This window comes from Anopheles merus, unplaced genomic scaffold (genome assembly GCF_017562075.2).
Source record: "Anopheles merus strain MAF unplaced genomic scaffold, AmerM5.1 LNR4000871, whole genome shotgun sequence".
Lineage (NCBI taxonomy): Eukaryota > Metazoa > Arthropoda > Insecta > Diptera > Culicidae > Anopheles > Anopheles merus.
The window spans coordinates 8,197-28,319 of NW_024428451.1; the positions used below are offsets into that span (position 1 = coordinate 8,197).

General features: G+C 46.6%; 1 protein-coding gene and 1 pseudogene across 1 annotated transcript; both read right to left on the reverse strand.

Moving 5' to 3' along the window:
- Positions 1-773: 773 nt before the first annotated feature.
- LOC121603129 (angiopoietin-related protein 2-like) lies at positions 774-2,137 on the reverse strand. The gene is made up of 2 exons (XM_041931848.1): positions 1,697-2,137; positions 774-1,619 (listed from the first exon to the last, which is right to left on the reverse strand). Exons 1-2 carry the CDS (start codon positions 1,834-1,836, stop codon positions 875-877), a joined length of 885 nt encoding a protein of 294 aa, XP_041787782.1. The 5' UTR covers positions 1,837-2,137; the 3' UTR covers positions 774-874.
- Positions 2,138-5,990: 3,853 nt separating this feature from the next.
- LOC121603128 lies at positions 5,991-14,890 on the reverse strand (annotated as a pseudogene).
- Between the last annotated feature and the right edge of the window lie 5,233 nt (positions 14,891-20,123).

Genomic DNA, 20,123 nt, shown 5'->3' on the forward strand with positions numbered 1-20,123 from the left:
AGCGGTGGTCGGTTCCGTGTACGTACAGCGGAGGAGTTTGTTGCGGTAGGGAGACGGTGTTATCGGTGGGGCCTGACAGACTGTGCTTGAAACAAAGGCATATCTGCTCACTCTAAAACACTCACACACACACAAACACTCGCATCCACATAGAGAGGCAGATTTGAAACCACTGCGCTGAGGCTGAAATCTCAATGAGCGCGGAAAAATAATTGGAGCGTAACAAATATGACAGCTCTATTTTGCGTTTGCGGGCCTGTCTGTGCACGTTAATGTGTACTCTTCATTCTCTCTCTCTCTCTTTCTCTTTCTCTCGCTCGCTAGCGCACTGTTGCTGCTCACTCGAAAAGGCTTGAAAGCCATCTGTGCCCACCAGAACTCCCACGTGATCAGCACGAACTAGTACATGACGCACACACAAACGTAGCCTTTTTGTTTGCAGAATGTGCCTTTGGAGTGTCGAAATTCTCAACCGTCCCCTTGCAAGCCCAAATGAACGAAGTGTCATCTAGGTCGATAAGTGACGAGCTCCACAAAAAACGCCCCTCTGGACATCATTAAAACCAATTTCTTTCACTCCGCGTGCGAGTGCCTGTTGGTGGTGATTTGTTGCTATGATGGGAAGATGCTAAAGATTGATTGTGCTGGTGCTTTCAGTTTATTTTCCTAGCAGCAGAGAGGCGAAAACCCGCGGGCTACTTGCGGCGCTTCTTTATCTCCCGTATCATGATGCGGGTACGCTTCAGCCCCTGCAGATGGAGCCAGTCGAGCCAGTAGGCGAACCGGACGCCCGACTCGTTCCCGTACAGCCCGTTCAGGTTGATGCGGGTGCAGCTCCGGTGCCACCAGCCGGCCGCCGTCCGGTGCGCACAGTTCACATCGCCGTACTGGTCGTGGTCCTGGTCGTACGTCGAGAACTGCATGCCCAGATTGTACGTGAACTCGTCGCCGAGCGTGCCGGAGTAGACGCCGAGCTTCTGCAGCCGATAGCGGTCCGTTTCGCCCCCGATCTCGAACAGGCTGTAGCGGGCCCAGCGCCGCTCGCCCTTGAACGATTCGGCCACGAACGCAATCTCGTGCGGCACCGCCACCGTGAGCCGGTGGATCTCGTCCAGCCGAGCCAGTACTCGGTACCGATGTCGCCGAACCCGTCGCGGTACTTCTCCCAGCTCCGGTTGAAGTTGACGAACCCGTCGAACCGGTTCTGGATCACGATCCAGCCGCCGTCCTCGAAGTCCTGGTCGCAGTACACCTCGAGCGGTTCGCCCGGGCCGGCCGGGCCGGCCGCCGGGTAGATCAGCTCCTCGCCCGACATGCCGTCTGGGATTTCGCGGCAGCTGCGCGGATGCGTGCCGGCCAGGTGCGCTTCCTGGCGGTAGGCAGCGGTCGAGGGCGCGGTAGCGTTGCCCGGAGGCTGGAGCGATCCAGGATGGAGCGAGTTAGTAAACGAGTGGTCACGGTTGCATGGGCGCGCTGGTTGCGTTGGTGGTTGATGCTGCGTGCCGTCCGTTGCGCAGAACACTTTGGGAGCGTCTTGCTGGAGCAGTCGGAGTATTTCGCGCTGATTGGTGAGCAGCAGCTGCAGCATCTTGGCGAGCTCCTCATCTCGGGACGTTATGCTGGGTGGCGGAGAGGGAGTCGCGCGTTGAGGTTTTTGATTGAGCTTTCGGTAACCGATGGCCGCCCCACTACTTACGTGCTCTCGAGCGCCGTCAAGCGCTCGTGCAGGGAGGTATTGTCGCGCGTGCTGGGCGCCAACGCTGCAGCCGATGGGCCCACCAACGCGGCCAACAGTATTAGCAGCAGCATCTGGTGGCTTTTCGTGCTATCGTCCATGGCTGGTGCGGGTACTTTTTTCCTCAAACTAATCGTCTTGATACACAACCGACCATGCTGGTTTTGGCACTCGAGATTCACAACAGCCACCACCTAATGGTGCGACGGCTCACTACTGACGGCTCTTGTCGTGGACGATGGTGGCCAACAAACAACAAACAGCTAGCTTGGTGCTCGGTGGTAACCGATTCTGCTTCGACACACAGTTGATTTAGCAAACGAGATTACGAGTCTCAGAAGGTTAGAGCTGTTATTGTTCCAGTAAAAACCAACCCTGTCTGACTGCATAACAACACGAAAAACAACCCCGACGAGTGTATGTGTGTGTGTGTGTGAGAGTGTTTGTGGAAGCGCAATACTTACTTATGTTGTTTGTCGTGGTGACTGCCGTCAATTGCGTTGTATTGACCAAAGAAATTAAACTTAGAGGTCTTAACCTCTCAGTGGCCATCCACAAATTACGTTACGCTCACTCGAAATACATTATTGTTATATGATACAAAACATGTTGTACCAGAAATTATATTTTGCATTCCAATTCGATTCGATCCAATTAGAGTCTCATTAGATCAGGAGTCCAATTAGATATTTAACTGCGCCAATTATGTTAACAATGTTAAACAAATTCTGCGTGAAATATGACAACGTTAAACCTTGTTGAGGTTAAAACGGTGTTTAACAATGCCATAAAAGAGTTACTAAACACTAGGGGCAGCTGAAAGAGTTCTACTAAAAGTATGCGTGTGTATGGAAAACCTGGTTATCTAGAAATTCACAAAATTCTTCTTAAGAAAAGTGTAGAAAAGTTTTGTTTTTCGGATGGAATTTTGCGTTGCGTTTCAAAGCACCAGCTGACAATCGAATGAATTAAAATACCGTGTATAAAGACCCCCTTTACACCAAAATACGTGCACCGTTATATACGTGTAGTACCTTTTCAACTACATTTGAGTTACTATCAGGCCTATTATATTGCATTCGGCATTCACTCGCATGTTCATTTTGTTCATTTCGGTATCGTTTTGTTAGTGACGATTTTTTCAAGAAATTTTACCACACAAAGAATTTAAGAATTTAAGTTAATCAACACTCTCATCACACATCACCCCATTTAAACAAAAATATGCAAAAAATATTTTAAAGAAGTGTTGAATGCTTCTGTTTACACTTACTCCGTCCGCCGAATGCTTCGACTAACTGTCAAACACATACAGGCTAATCGCCGCTCGAATCCTTCGAAAGCCTCCGAAACGAAGGAGAGAAAATTTGGTATCATATCATACACACTGATTCAGCACTTCTTTGAAATCAATAATTTCCATATTTTGGTTACAAATAGTTTAAATGTGAGTTATGTAAGTCTTATTAGACTTGTGTTGAGTATAACTACAAATGTAGACAGCGATTACAATTTATTTAATGGTTTTATTTGTGTGTTTCCGACAGCTTGAGAATCACTCGAATCTGCCTACTCGATATGATATGATATGATACCAAGTTAAGCTTCATCAACTTAAAACTGCCGGCGGAAAAACAACGAGTCAAAATATAGCAAAATTAACAAAATGAACGTTCGAGTGAATTTTCTTGAACGTCAAACGCAATATGACTGTTTTTGAATTTCATAAATTTAAAAGTAAAAACAACTTTTTTAAGCTCTTACGGAAATTCATGCATACAATTAAAACGCGCTTAAAACATCTCTTGTTTTGTCGTCACGCTACTTATGGTTGATACCTTATCGAAAACTGAGTACACTGGAAATAACAGAGGGTTTGATAGCGGGACATTGGTCAACAGGCATGATCTCTCCAAGGGGTTTACTCTCTCTCTCTCGCTCTCCCCGCGTTCTTATCTGCCGGCGACTCCAGCGCTAAGGTTTATTTCCATGCGTACGGCCACACATTCTCACTGCCGAACGCCACTCAGAATCATCTCATGGATGCTTGCACATTTCGGGCAGCTCCGCCACAATCTAAGTAGCGTATTGACGTTCTGGCGCGCTAAAGACCGCCGCTGGGCTGGGCCGGTTTGGGCTGCCGCTTCGCTTGTTGATCGATACGACGGCCAGCAACGGCACGGCGGTACGTGTTGCTCGCAACAGAGAACAAGACCAAATGCCATCGTCATCGTGCTGCGTCGGTGCCGCAAAGAATGCTCGCCGCCCTCGGGAGGTGTACTGCTACATCCTCATCATCATCATCAACATCATCAACATCATCATAATCATCATCGTCAACATCGCGCTCTCGTTCGTTGCTGGTGCGGTGAACGTTAGTGCTCTTAGTGTAACGAATTTCAGCTTCACGCCAGCGGCGGGCAGCCGGATCGGGAAAAAGCCAGAGCAAACAAGTCTTCATCATGGCTGGGTTTCCGCTTTCCTCGCACTGTTTTCGAGCAGGAGCAAACACACACACACACATAGAGAGACACACACTTGGCAATGTGTGGTGAATCGATACGGCCGTCCTGCTATCTGGAACACAGGTGTATCGCTCCCTGCAGCACGCGGCTGAGAATCGGGAAAATTGTATTTTCACAATCATCGACCCGGGCACCCTTGTTACGGGCACTGCTCAAAACACACACACACACACAGTGCGATGCGCCAGAGACTGTGCGCTGTCAAAATTGAATTCGCACTCCATCATAATCACGATCGATAGGATGGCAAAGTGGATGGTTTGGAAGTAGTTTTTTTCTTTCTGAATTTAAAGCCTCCGACCAGCTTCACAGTGGGAGGGTGTCACTGTGAAGTGGTAGGAAGAAATAGTTTGCATCACGCCATGCCACGGTAGCGCTTGAAAGCGGGTCCTGTGGGAAGTTGAAATGTGTGGATGTGAAATCTGTGTGCTCGGGTGTGGTTTTTCGCTCATGTGTGAGCGGTTTGCTTGCATTGGAGCACGCTGGTGCATGCAGGAAACAATGCCATCAGCATGCAGATGACACTCGACACTGTTGACCACAAGCTGTGACCACTTCAACAGTCGGCTGCAGTAAAGCTTGCTGCCGAATGCTTTTTGTGCTAGAGGAACCGTTGGCAAACAGCGTAAAACGATCGTCTCTCTCTCTCTCTCTCCTCCTCTCTCTCTCTCTCTCTCTCTCTCTCTCTCTCTCTGCTCAACCCGTACCTTTTGTTGTCGGCACTTTGTCAATTGTGTCAATCTCATCGGGCTTTGGGAAGGTACTTTCAAAATTCCACTGAGTCTTCGTCTCTTTTTTTTTGAAAACTAAAACAAAACTATTCTTATTAGACTTACTCTCTATCTCCATCCCTTTCCGTTGCTGATGAGCTTCTGATGGGGTACGCCACAACACGCAAGTCGTTTGATATATTGCACACGTGTGGTTGTGTGCATGTGTGCCGGACATTTTGATTCGACAGCTTGCTCATTTCCATGCAAATTGAGAAGATGTCCGATTTGTGTGACGAGCGTCTGGCGTTGGTGAAGCGTTTCGGGGCCCAACTTGGCCCGCAGTGGCCGGCGGCATCAGCGGCAACGTGTTGATGATGCGAAACGAACTTCTAGCCAGGCTCAGCAAGGGCTCCAATGCTTTTTTTGCGCCTTTTTGTGTGCATATCAGGCGTTGAAGGCAATCAGTTTGTGCGGTGATGACTTTTGCCAACCTGGGCCACGCTTACCTGTGTACTTGTCGTTCGGGCGGATCTGCCATTCCACTGACCTGGGGCTGAGGTTTTTGGAAGATTAGGAGCTCTTTTTCCCCCACAAAATCACACACACACAGACACACGCATACAAAATCCTAAAAAGCGAACCGAACTCAAGTAAAGGCTGTCGTGCGGCTAGAATTGCTTCGAATCCACTCCACAGAGAAGTAGCTTTGCGGCGAGTCTGTTCTTGACACGCCGACCCACACAGTGAGACAAAGCGGCGGAGTGGGGATCCCCCGAAACCCAGGGACAAGCTAGCTGACACGGGCTGTCTAGGGTTTGGCGGGACATTATCGTGATTAATGAGCTGCGTATGCTGTCCGGTGGTCCGCTATAAGTGGGAGATGCTGTTTTCGGAGAGTTTCGCAGGGCGCGCGCGAACGAGTTCACCGTCCTACCGCCAGTGGAAGGAAGGGCGCAAGGGGATATATTTCGGATGTTTCGACCTGCATGCAAATGTGCGAAAGCAAAACTAGTTGTGTTGGGTTTTCCTTAGGTTTTTGTTGTTGTTTTGTTTTGTTTGGCTTTTATTATGACGCACTTGCGCTTGCTCTCTTCCTCTTTCTGTGTCTTTCTACCTAGCAAACCGTCAGACGTTTCACGTTCAATCGTTATGCTTTCCATTTTCCATTGTGTCTTCCCCATCGTCTGCCCATCCTGTGGGTGGTTCGTTCGCGTGGTCGCTGGCCCCACTTTCCTCACCAACAAGAACAATCCCTCTACCCGTCCAGTGGTAGGTTACTCGCCTGCGCTAATTAATCGCTCGATTTCAACACTGATTTTTTTTAAAGGATGTTCTTGTCGTGTTCCCCTATCCCTTGTGCTTCATTTCTCTTACCACAATCCGCCTAATTTTCTCACCTGTTTCCTCAATTTCTGCTCCACGTCATGTGATTTGATGCTCATGTCTAGGGTTTCTGGCTCGTTACTTAACTTAACTTTGGTTGAAGATATATTGTATTGTGTGTATCAATGATCCATTTCTGTGTTGGGAGTGTGTCGGTGTTACGGTTGCGCACTTTTGTGTGCATGTTTCGGGTGTGTGCGTGTGTATGTGTGTGTGTCTGTGTTTTCTGGGTTCATTTTCTTGTGTTCGGTTTGCATTAATTATAATTACTTTCAATATATTTTCTTTTCTTTATTATTCATATTATTATTATTATTTCTGCATTTTTTTTGCGTTTCTCACTACTAAGTTCTGCATTTTGTGTCTGCTGGGATGTTTTCATTCATTGCGCTCGCTCGCTCTCCCTATCTGTCGCTTGCTTGTTTATCTTATCAATTAAAGTATTTTATTTTTTCATTCCAATTTTGTGTGTTTGCTGCTAGTTTTCTCCGTCCTTGGTTTGGGTGTGTAAGTTTTGTTTTTTCCGTCATTCTTTCACCATTGTCTCAGTTTTTTTTTTATTGTTTAATAGTATAGTTCTTTTTTTTCTTGTTACCATTACGATGAATAGTAGTTGTTAGTTAGTAGTAGTAGTAGTTGTAATATGTTGAAGTATTATCGCTCTCCCATTACTGCTCGCGTTACGCATTATTAATTAAAGAGATATCTGATTGGCTGTTTTCTTCTTTCCCGCATATAACTTTTCTTGATAAATTCTACCATTCCCCAACATGCTTGTGGAGCTATGTGCGGTGTGAATTGCTTCAAAATCGACACACACACTCATGTCCACAAACGCTCGTCTATCCTAACAAACACTCTTAAACATTCTGCTTGAGTATCTGTCATTTGGAGGGGAGGAAGGAAGGTTGAAGGAACTTAGATTAAAAAAAAAAACAACAGAAAAATAGAAACAGATGACCTGGTCACTAATGTAGGTGAGGGTGGCAATTGAATGTTGCCGCATGACCGTCATACATAAGCATAAACAAGATTCTAGGGTGGCACAAAAAAAGAAGCCACCCTGCAGATGAAACGATTCGCAAAGATCAAAGACCGGCCTCCACATCATCACGTAATGAGGAATTCCGTAAACATGCAATGTTTCCATTTGCGGTAAAGTTGAGCTAGAAGCAGGTACCGTCAGACCGGCACTGCTGTTAAACCACGGATAAAAGAGAGAAAATTAAAGAAAGAGGGAGAGAGAGATATGGAGAGAAAGAAAAAGGTAAAGAAGTAATTCCCATAGTTCATATAACGGCACGTTCAGTGCTACAGCCGGATCACATTCCGAACTGATCCACCCGTAGCATGAAGCGAAATAAACAGATGGAACTATTTTTATCCCCGCAAAACGATGTGTTGCGTTGCTGCTTTACATCAAAATTCAATAACTTCCCGTCATCTCCCCCCTTCCCTTTCATACACAATCAGATCGTTTCGCTTTGACGCGTCCGTTCAATCCTTAACCGTGCCTTCCCGTACCCAGAGTTCCGCACACCGTGCCGTGTTGCCGTGGTGGTTTAAATATAATCGTACAATTACAGCTGCTGCTCATTCTGCTGCTCTATTATCTCGTTTATGTTTCATCTCCCTTCTCGTTGCTATTTGTATTATTTCACTATTGTTATCATTTTGCAATTACTACGTTATGGTTGTTTTTGTTGCTATCTCACTTTTCTTTTTCTGCTTAAAGTTTATTTCTTGTGCTCCCACTGGTAGGTATTATTTTATTTTATCTTTTTTTTGTTCTTGCTTAATTTCTTACCTTCTTTCAACGCTGCTGCCCTTCACGGCCGCTCAAAAACGTTTTGCTCACTAGTAAAGTATCGATCGAGAGATTTCGACTCTTTTAGTTATGCTTCTAAACACGTACACTTAGACTGCATGTTTTCTGCTTCGTCATTTTCTTGTTCGCATTTGTTTGCTGCTTGCTACCCGCTTCTACCCGCTTCAAGTTGTTGTGTTGGTTTTGTTTTTGTTTTGTTTCTCTTCCTTTGCTTAACTCGCTTAAATACTTGTAAATCTTTTGACGTTGTGAATGTATGTGTGGGTGTGTTGTTTTTTTAATATCTTCGCGTTATGTGTGAACGCTGTGAACGCTTTCAATTGTTGTGTGAACGTGTGTGTATGTGTGCATGGTTTTGTTGTGTGTTGTGTGTGGCGTTTAGTATCCATTGAGCAGATGCATTTGACGCATTTTCGTGGTTCGGATTAAGCGTTCAATTTGTTGCTTTTGCACTTTCACCCGAATTGTCCACAACAACCCGCTTGGCGGTATTTGTATGTGTGTTTGTGTGTGAATTTTTTTTTGTCTTCTTTGTCCCAGACCGTTCGCAGCACTCGACCGTGTTTATCTGAAATAAATGCAACGCCCTGTTTACGCCACATGCTGTGTTACTTGCGCTTCCGTACCCTTTTCCGAACACTTACACACGTTGGCTGGGCCTTCTGCTCAAATTCTGCCCCCAGTAGTCGGGGGAGCGTGGTGGGTGTTGGTTTTGTTAATTAATAATAAAACCTAGCTCGGTAGAAAATAACCTCATCGGGAACAGGGAGATTTTTTGTTGTTTTGTTTCTGGTACGGTCAAAGCCGCAGGAAAGGAAAAAAAATGGATAATGGAAGATTGTTTGTGTGAGTCTGTGCTGTGCTCGTATGTGAGCATTTTATGGCGTTCTCTGTGCAGTTTAGCTGCTGTGCCAGCTACAACCGGCTGGGAAAAACTCTTGCAATTTCGATGGAGCGGAAAATGGCAAAAGTTGTTCTCAGATTTCTTTTCTGTATGTGTGCGTGTGCTTTATACTTCTTCACCACACTCACACATACTAAAACAGCAACTTTGCACAATTGTACTCACTTAAAAAAAAAACTACATAAAACTGGATCTATAAGATTGTTCAGTTTCAAACTACAAAGTTCGATTTCTCTATTACACGGTAACTACTCCTCTGCCGAAGTGGTCGGACAAATGCTACTTTGATTCCATTCCGCCCTGTGGGGAGGGGTGTACCACAACCCTTTAAACCGAGACACCGAGATCATTCCTTGCCGTGAAGAGAATGGTGGTTTTAAAAACAATTCCATTCTGCGGCCGTTCCGGTTCTGCCCATTTGCTTCGGTGGGTTTTGTTTTGTTGTTCTGATTTACTGTTCCCTTCCCCAGCACTGTCACTGGCACTCGGGGAAGATGAGCGAGGGCTACGACCATTGACACTATTGCCCGAATCACATTACCTACTATTACTACTGTGTGGAGTTGTTGAGTTGTGAAAATGGGGGGGATTGAGCTATACTATCAAAAAATTACCACGTTTGTTACATTGGTGGGAAGTTAGGGTTGCGCTTTGTGCCATGTGCCCGGTGGATTGTGATTGATTGGTTTTCGGAAGCTGCCATATCTGCAGTATTTTTTGTTGCATCTCCACCCACCTCTGTCGCTCTCTCTCTCCTCTCTTTTTCTCGCTCACCTGCACTCTGTTGCTGCAGTAGTAGTAGTGGCTGGATTTGATTGCTGCACACTATCGCGTTGCTGTACTCCCGTGCCGGCCGTTTCGCGCACCAGAGCGATCGAAATCAATTCAAGGGTACGAACTTTAAGGGGCTGCAAAAGTTCGAGTTGTCGAATTTAAGTCGTTCGGCTCGGGCTCGCGTTCCGCCGTTGCGGGTTGTGCGATGTTTGCAAATTATTGTTTTATAGTTGTGTCCGTTTGTTGTGGTGTTTGTTCTGCCCGCCGGTTGCATCGCCGATGCCATCGTCCAGCCTCCACGCGTATCTAGCATCTGGGGAGTAGACATTTAGGCGAAAAAAAAACGGAAAGCAAAATTGAAACATTTAAGCTTTATCCCTGCAACCGTGGCAGTAAGGTGAGGAGTAAAGAAGGTGGTAGAAGAAAAAATCGAGCCTAGGGAGCGACCGAAAAAGATGAAAGAAAGAGGAAAAAGTGAAGAGAAGGCAGAGAAAATGAAAAGTTGACCGCAAAGCGTAATTGATTTTTGTCATGTAGAAAGCATACTTTTAGGCGCTTTTGCGATGCGGAGCGTAAGAAGCAACGTACACATCGAGATCCGCTCTGCATTGCGACAGTGACCTTAATTTTAAGCTATAAAGTACGAAAAAAATACACACACACACATAGATAGCTTTGTTCTTGCTGTTTATTGTTCCGAGTTCTGGCGGAAACTTTTTCCGATCGGAAGAGCAAGGCAAGTAACTTTGTTGGAGACACAGTTTTAAGTTAGTCTATTAATAGATGGAAGTTGGGGCTTTTCTACGAGAAAACACTTTCAAGGATTACAACAGCGACACACACACACACACACACACACACACACACACACACACACACACACACACACACACACACACACACACACACACAATCTACCACATACAATTATTGTTTGGTACGTTGCAGGAAGAATTGTCACATTTGTTCCAGGAAAAACCGGTCGCTTGCGAGAATCGCGAGGAAACTTCAAGAATTTTCTGCAAAATCTATTTGCTGCTTGAGGTTAGGAAAATGGGTATTCTTCTGCAGGAGGGCTTGCACCAACCAGCATGCCGTTCGAATCCGGATCATTGAAGCAAGTAAATCGTGCGCTCGCTTGCTCGAACCGTGGTCAAACGCACGCTCGAGGAAATAGCGCCTCGAGCTGGAAACAATGTACGGACGGAAAAGGCGTGAAAGTCGTGTTCCATCGCGAGAGGCATCCGCATTCGTTTCGGTTACAGATTTTCTCGAAAAAAAAGAAAGAAGAAAACAGTAAACACCAAACGCCTGCCCGTGAGGGGGCCACTTGCGGGAGAAGTTCTCCGCTCCGTACTGGGTGTACTTGGACACATCATGCCAACCCGACAAACGTCCCGAAAGGAAGAGAAAACATGACACCCTGGACGAACGGGAATCTCGCTTGCTCTAACGCGTTGCCAGAAAATACCGTGAAAATCGATTTCACTCCCCCGAGCAGCCCCACCTCGATGTACATGTTAGGTTTCAAGAGAGAGAGAGAGAGAGAGAGAAGGGGTGGAGGAAGGAAGCCTGGGGAAGAATTGAGCAGCACTCGCTCCCTGGCGGATGTGGCGCGAGCGGGAAGATTTCACTTGGGCTCGATTTGCCATGGTTTTGCTTTTCTGTTTCGGGGCCGGCCACAACGCGGTCGGTCGGCCAAAGCGGCGGATGCAGCATCCGCCAGCAAAACCGGGTGGCTACCCGGGGGTGAAAATGAAGTGTTGGTGGTGGGGCAGAAATGGGCAATGGGGCTGGAAAGAGGCAGCGCTGACTGAGAGACCTAGAAACGAAGGTGGAATTATTTCCGGGCAACTTTCCCATTACATTACCCGGTTGCTTTCTCTTTGCCTGCTCCCTGCGTAATCGCAGCAGCCTGCGTCAAGGGTTAAATGTTTCGTCAACCTCCCAGGGGCGGCGCAGGGAGCGGCCCCCGATGGGTTTTCGCCAGCACACTTCACATTCTTTTCCATTATTCATGCATTCGGTTTCGGAAAGGAGCGACGGAGGGGAATTCAGAGATTCAGAGGCGCATCAAATTCGCATTTGAGATAAGGGTCAGGGAGATGAAAAAAAAATCCGATGATAGAAAGAATACGCCAAGCGTCAAAGCGTAGGGTCTCGGCACAGGCAAAAACACACACACACATACACAAACACATATCAAAAGCACTGAACGAGAGATAGGAAAAAGTCAAACTGAAATCTCTGTCCCTCGGTACCATCCTAGGCCATCCCATTACCACTCCTCGTACCACTCCGCACGGGGATTGTGGCTTTTCAGCGGCAGCTTCGCTTGTGCGCTGTGGGATGAGTTGTAAAATTCAATTCAGGGCCTGTCCCCTCCTCCCCCCCTTCCCCCTCCCTTCGCTCAGGCTTGCCCGGGCATGGCCAAAAAGTTTTACATTTCACATTAACCGTTTGCGTGAGTGTGCGGCGACAGCGCGCGCTCTAATTGTGAAAGCGCTGTGTCAGGATGGGATTTCTTTCTCAGCGTGTGTGTGTGTGTGTGTCCCTGGAGGGAGCGAGGCTCCACACCGTTTTGGAGGCAACTGTTGCTTAAGCATGACAAAGTTCGGTGGAAAATTCTTATGGCAAGCTTTAGTCTTCCCTGCCACAGTCTCCTGGGTGAGATGATGCTTTTCTTCTTTTTGGGCGAGGAAGAAGAGAATTGATGGCTCTATAATTTGGGCTCCCGCTCCTTCGGGGGTTTGATTTTCAATATAGACTGCACTGTGTAGACGCTTTGTGCCAAGGGTCCGTCAGGATTTTTTCATGCAGGGCAGGAAACGGAACGGATGCGCAAACACGGCAGCTAATGAAGCATTTCCGCTGAGTCTATCGAAAAGATCTGAGCGTGTGAGTATGTGTTTGTGTGTGTGATTTTTTTTCTTGAAGAAAATTGATAAAATATTACAGACCGTTGCATACTTATAGGCGTCTATCAGAATGCTTCGTAACAGCAATGCATACAAACACGCGGTACGTACTTTACAACGGATTTTTCGAGCGGCATTTTAAATGCAAATCAACTTTGCATATCATCGAAACGTACTATATACGAGCACTTTACTGAATGCGTAGAAATGTTGGATAGGTAGAAATATAAAAAATGTGAAAAATCTTATTTTTCAAAATATTTTTAACTTCAAGTTAAATTCAGCCCAACAGTATGCAATTCGCATGGCAAAATGTTCTCGTTATCAACAGCACTTTCAATGCGTTAAGGGAGCATATGGAGCATTACGGTTCAAATAAAGGTTGAAATTAGCAAAGAGCTATATACCGATGAAGAGATACATAGTTGAGTTTTTTTTTGTTGCTTTGCTGATGTTTTGAGCGATTTTTGACAAGAGCTTACAAAACAGACATGACACAATGATTGCATACTTAAGGGCTTTTGCATCAATTTCAAGCAAAAAAATAATGTGCCAAAATGTATGCAATGCGCAATGCAGAAAACTTGTTTCTATTCGTTGCTCAGAGTACACGAGTGGCTAATGTCTACAACTGAAACTTTACAACAAGTTTGAGATCAACATAGGCTAGGGAGGTGATGTGTTAGTACAGAAATCACAAAATTGTTTATACTTTTGAAATGAAAGAGAGGAAGAATATCAAAATGGGTTCGATTTGCTTAACTCTAGTTGCACTCACCTCATGTCAAGTCTGCTCCATTCACGGGTGTGTGTTGCTTGCTGTCTGCCAGTGTGTACCAGTTTTGTATTGTGTGTGTCTGTGTGTGTGTGTATTTAAAGTGTGTGTGTCAAAAGTGGCCCTGCGCTGTCGCGCTTAGTCGCGCACGAAGACAAACTCGTTGTAGTGGTTCCAGCGGTTTTCTCCGTTCCGTCGACGCCCGGCTTGAGGTTTTCCGACACGGAACCGGCCGTGCCGGAGCCGCAGCTGGCCACCAGCCGGAAGCCCTGCTCCTGCAGCATGTCGAACGCCTGCTCGATGAACACGTGCTTCAGGAAGAACCGGGCCGTGTATCGGTCCGAGCCGCCGTGGTCCGGGTCGCGCGACTCGTTCAGCGTGTCGCCGAACACCTCCCGGCAGAGGGCGACCCGTCCGTGCACCAGCAGGCGCGTGATCTTGCGGAACTTCACGTCGGCCAGCCCGTCCCGCCCGAACTGGAAGCTGCCCCGGTAGCCGACGGTGATGCAGCCCGGCACCTGCTTGCCCAGCAGCTCGATCAGCCCGCCAGCCGGTAGTGCTCGGCCTCGCGGCGCAACCGGTCGCGCTCGAGGAACCCGATCGGGACGGTGTACCGTGCCGGATCGCGCAGATAGTCCAGCACGTGCCGGAACAGGCCGCCATCGCGGTCGATGAAGTAGTGGCCGCGGGCGCGTCGACGGGCAGGTCGGGCGGTGGGCTGCCCCCACCGAACGTGTCCTGCAGCCAGGAGCCCTCCTCGGCGAGCAGCGTCTTCAGGCTGACGGCGTACGCGGTACCGCCGACGTTCAGCTCGACCACCTCCGGGAACGCGCTCATGGTTTAGCAAGCGGTGCGCGCGACGGTTTGCGCCTGAATGGTAGACTCACACGCGTTGCACTCGATGCGGCGGGCAGCCAGCAGGCACAGCAAGCACGGGCTCTCGCGCAGCTACTGCTAGGGGCTTTTGACAGGGGACGAGTTCGGACTCAGCGATGGCGGACGGGTTGATTGCCGGACACGATCGTTGATTGCATGGAAGGCTCGAGTGTCGGTGGTCGTTTGGTTGCGGAGGTGCAGCTCACTTGCAAGCACTAAAATCACACGCGCGTGCTGTTTTTTCTTTTCTTCTTCAATTTCTAACACAACACACACTTCTGCTCACGGTGCACTTGGATTTTCTGGCGGGAAAAAATAATCGTTGCAAAATAAACCACTCGCTTCACAGCGGCCAAAATCACAAAATCACGATCGAGGGCGACTGTAGTAGCAATTGTTCTCCCGCACCCCACCTGTCCGGAGGCCTAGAGAGCACGGGGGGGGGTGTGAGAGTAGACGAGCGGGTAAAAGAAGCACGTTTGAAGAACAGGTCCGTTCCAGAGACGACCCCGGAGACGAGCTTTGCGGATGCACTTGGCCGCGGCTGCACTCCACCTCGTGGGTGTCGGTCGGGGGCCGAGGGCAGACAGATGGACAGTGGGTGTGTATGTGTGTGTATGTGTGCGGTGAAGATGTAACGCGTGCCTGCACCGATCTCTGCTCCTGTGCCTGGTTTGGGGCGGTAATGTTACGAGAAAGACACACGTCCAGACTCGCACCCGTACGCGACTGAAATGAGATCGGGATGTGCACGAACGTTCGCCACGACCAGCGAGCGGACGCGTTCAGTCGTTTTTGCCTTGCTTGGAAAAGGATGGCGAAGATGATGAGGGAGGAGTGGGGAGGAGGCAGAGGGGTGAGCTAGAGAGAAAGAGAAGGAGAAAGGCAAAGAGAGGGAGAGAAAATGAAAGAAGGCGAGAAGAGAGACGGAGGGGTGTAGTTCACCGTGCTGCTGGAGCGCACCAGCCGTTACCGTTGCACAGTGTGAGCTTTACCCGTACCAAGTAGGATAAATTAAAATTTAGGAAAAATACGAAAAATTCTAACTAATTTCACGAAAACTGAAAAGAGTGCGGAAACGTGAGATTAATATTATAAATCGTAAATTAATGTATTATTTAATTTTTTAAATTTGTTGTACAAATGAAACCAATTTATATATTTAGCTTATGTTGTGCTTTTCATTCCATCTACCATATTATTATTATTTTTGAATCATATTTAATGGATCAAGTTTGAAAGATTAGTTTTCCTTCAGAAATATAAGACTCTTTTGATGGATCTACTGTCAATTCGAGCACTCCTGATTACGAGATTTTCGCAAAGTGATTTCGCAAGATCGGTAAACATTAAGCATTTGTTTGATTTTGATTATCGTTCAGGCAAGTAAGACCTTCAATGTTTGTTTAATATAAAACTATTGCCAGGAAAAAGTGTCGCATAATTGCATGTGGCACAAATGTGTGGTTTATGGTGACGAGTATTTCTAGCTCTTTTGGACCTTTTTTCTCAAATAGGCAAGAGTGTACCCTGCCAATTGCTGGCACTTGTATGGATTTCATATGACTACATATGGGTTTGCAAGCGTGATATAGATTTGATGCCAATTTAATTATCGAAATCTTTAATGACTTTATTTACGCTGAAGAGTGTTCATCTTAACAATTTTCAAATGTGATGAATCAGGCTTATTTAAAAAAAATCTAATTGGAAATGTCTAACAGTGGAACATACCACCACAAACTGATCTAAACGTGTTTTCTAGAAAAATAAACTAAAACAATCGACAACTTTTTCAAGAAAATGAACTAATAAAATTGACAAATAATTAATGATCTACAAATATTCTCCCAATGATTAGCATTATAAAGATACTATTCATTTTTTGATATGCGTATATGTCTTTTATCTTCTTCTTCTTTGGCACTACAACCGCTGTCGGTCAAGGCCTGCCTGTACCCGGTAGTGAAGTGAGCTTGGCTTTCAGTGATTTATTGTTACCATAAGCAGGATAGTCAATCCTACGTATGGGAGCACGGTCTATTTGGGACTTGAACCCATGACGGCGTGTTGTTACGTCGTACGAGTTGACGACTGTACCACCAGACCGGCCCAATGCCTTTTATAGTAGTGTATTTCAATCAGTCCTGGAACCAATTATTTCACTTTTCGTACAAATCATGCACAAAAACTTCCCGTGTGAAGAGTTTGCGCGAGTCACTTGAACGGATTAAAATTGTGATGAGTAGTTGGAAAGATAACTTTTCAATCAGTGTCAAACAAAATATTTATCAACCGGATTGTATTTTCCATACCAAATTGACATAAAAATGGATAGATTGAAAACCTTAGACTAGTCTAGCGCTTGATTTGTATAGAGTGTTGACAAAGTTTCAAAGCCAAAATTTCAATGTATCAAATTTCATGTTAAAAAAACTAGCCAGTTTTGTTATACTTTAAAATCAGCTAACAACTCAGTTTTAATTCATGTTGTATAATAATTTGAATTTTTATATCTATTATGGTTGTAATTGTGCATATTTCGTTCAATTGTTTGAAATAAAAATAAATCCTTGTAATGTGCTACATGAAATTACCACAAACCCTCATTAATAAGGCCAACTAGGCATTCGAGAAGCAAGTCATTTTTTGCAATTAGATCTCAGCAGTACCCACTGTGCGTTGGGGAGCAAGCGGGTTGCCTAGATTCAGGGGAGAGAGAATGGGCGGCGGGGTACAAGAGCGAAAAAAAACACACGGATGCTTCCGTGTTGAAGAGATGAAACGTGAGAAAACGGTATTATTTCCCTTGCCTTTTCCTCCCACCTTCAGTACCGTCTCTCTCTCTTTCTCTCTCTCTCTCTCTTTCTTCCTGCTCTCGTTCAAGGCTTACGCAGCGTAGAAAAAAGCGCCCGCTAGTATGCAATCCTCCGCGTGCTTGATGCTGTTGCTGTTGCGGGATCTTTTCGCCTGGCCGTGTGGAGAGTTGTTCCGCGTCCTGCGCCCTGTGCGCACGTGCTCTGACTCTCTCTATCGCTCAACGTGCGCTCTCTTGTGCTCTCTATCTCTCTCTTTCTCCCTCGCTCGCTCTCTGTTCTGCGTTTTCCGCAAAGGCAACAGAGAAGTGCAATTGAATTTCCCAGCCTCCCCGTTACATGGTTTTGGATTTTTTTTTACACTTGGAACAGAAAGAGAACGTTAATGACAGAGAGATAGAGAAAGAGAGAGAGAGAGAGAGATAGAGAGAGAGAGAGTTACGAAGAAAGAAGGACAAGAGTGGCTGCAAACATCGTGCGAAACAAATTGAGAACCATTCGTCTGCTCTCCTTCGCTCTCTCTCTCTCCCCTTTTTCTGTGTTGCACGACCCCCCATCGTCACGGGTTCGCATACAAAGTAAGAGTATTGATGGTGTCGGTGCGCGAGAGGGTGACGGGAGTGTGGAAAAGAAATCGAAACCGAGGTCGTACGCATGAACGCAGCACGCTGTTCGGCCAGTTTTCTATTTCATTCCGTGCGCTATCGACTGCGTTTCGCTAGGGTATTTCGGTAAGGCTTTTCCTTTGTTTTCCCATTTTCCCCCTTTCTCGATGCTGCGACGTGCGAGAGGATGAGTTGCCAGCGGGGATTGGGCGTGAGAATAGACTGCGTATTAGGGGGGGGGGGGACGTGCACGGCTCGTCCTTGTTGCTCAGCTGTTCGGCTGTAATGTAATGTACTACAATGTCAATTTTAAAACTCTGCTACCCGATCGCACTGCTTGGTGGAGGCTTTTGGGAAAGTCCAACCGAGCATTTCTTGGTGCAGCAATATCTGAAACAATTATTCAAAAATTGTAAAAGAGTAACAGTGGCTTGCGCTACAGCAAACCATGCTGTTCTATTTTTGTTAATGTTTGTACATCACGGACATTACTTGCTTTTGGTCGTCCCCACGAACATTTCCCATGCCTTTTCCGCTTCGTGATCGGTGATTAGTTTTTCACGCGCACTGGCTTTAACACGCGCCAGCTCGCAGTTGTTTTTTGTTTAGTATTCTTGTTTCGATGTACTCTAGCCGACCAGCTACGTTTCGCGCATCAGCAAAAGACACACACACAACACTCTTGCACACATTTAGCCGCAAATATAGATACATAAAGCGCGTGCCAAAAAAGTGAAAGTGTGAATCTCTTACTGCAATCTACGTGTTGTGAACGAATGGCAATTGAGAGAGAGAGGAGAGAGAGAAAGAGAATGTCAAGGGTGTGATTTACACTGTCATGCAGAGAAGCAAATCTCTCCACACACACACACACGCTCGCACAATACACACAATGCACACAAAGTAATGGCTGCAGAACAGTGCCGGGACGGGCTCGAGAATGCTTTTTCCGCTGGTGTCGCGTTTTGCGTGCGCCTGTGGAGAGTGAAGGCCTTCCAATCTCTCCACAAACGGATTTAGCTGCTCGCGCTCTCTTTCCTGCTCCTCAAACCGCTCCTGGAAAGATGTTGCTGCCATTGACTTGCCCATTTTGCTGTGTGTGTGTGTAAAGTTAGGCACACGAAGGACACCAAGCCCTGCTGGAGGCTGCAAAACTCTCCACAAAACCGATCCAGCCGGGGCTGACATACCTTTGCACCGTACACATGCTCACACACACACACACACACACACACACACACACACACACACACACACACACACACGCATTTGTTTTGTGCTTGCGCGCCATATTGAAGGGAAAACGGAGCGAGCTTGATTGAAGGGCTCCAGCGGTAGTGCCCGTTCAGTGCCCTTGTGAGTGCGTTCGTGGCGTGCCGAGCTTCGTATAGATTTCGACGGCGGCAGGCAGGCAGGCAGGTTTGAGGCGAGGGTTCGCTTTCGCTCGTGGTGGCTGTGTGTGAGTGGTCGTTTTTTTTTGGCTTCTTTCTTCTCACAATTACTCTCGCCCTCCACTCCGGTAAGCGATGCGATTTTGAGGCACGTTTTCGACGAAATACGGCAACAAGCTGGAAGTATATTTAAGCGTCATTTGCTTTACGACGCGGGAACGGGTGCTCTGTTTTTTTTTATATTTTTGTTTGTTTGCTCGGCCTTGCTGTCCCAGCTTTTGTCTGCTGCTGAGGTCTAGCAACTGGTTTTGTTGTATCGCTCCCTAAAAGGGAGCCTTTTCAATGTTTGAGACCGAAGGGGAACAAAATATGGTTTTTTTTTCTAAAAAAAATTACAGTATAGAAAGCAAATTTCTTTTCAAGAAGCAGCATATTATTTGCCCATGCAACCAAAAATGCACCAAGGACACAATGAATGCACACAAAACCACAAACTGCTCAAAAGTAAAGTAACTACTGAAACAGCTTAAAATCGTAACCCATCCCTCCTCACTGTAAAATCCCATCTTCCATTCGATAATTGATGGACATTCGTCGCCTTCAAGCATGCAGTGCGTTAAATGAGTCTGAAAAATGATTAAATTATTGTGCCAATGGTGCAATTTTCTTGAAATCAATTATGTCCTTCGTCGATTATCCGATTGTCAATTCGTATTATCGTTCCAATCGTAGCTTTTCCATCCCCGGGCAGGGCTAACGTGACGCTCTACGGATGTTATCGGCCGATTACGAATAGAGCGGGGCGTGTAGACGAGGTAAGATCTAGGAATGTGAATCTATTAAAAAGGCTCAACCGATACGAGCCTTTGAGCATTCTCGT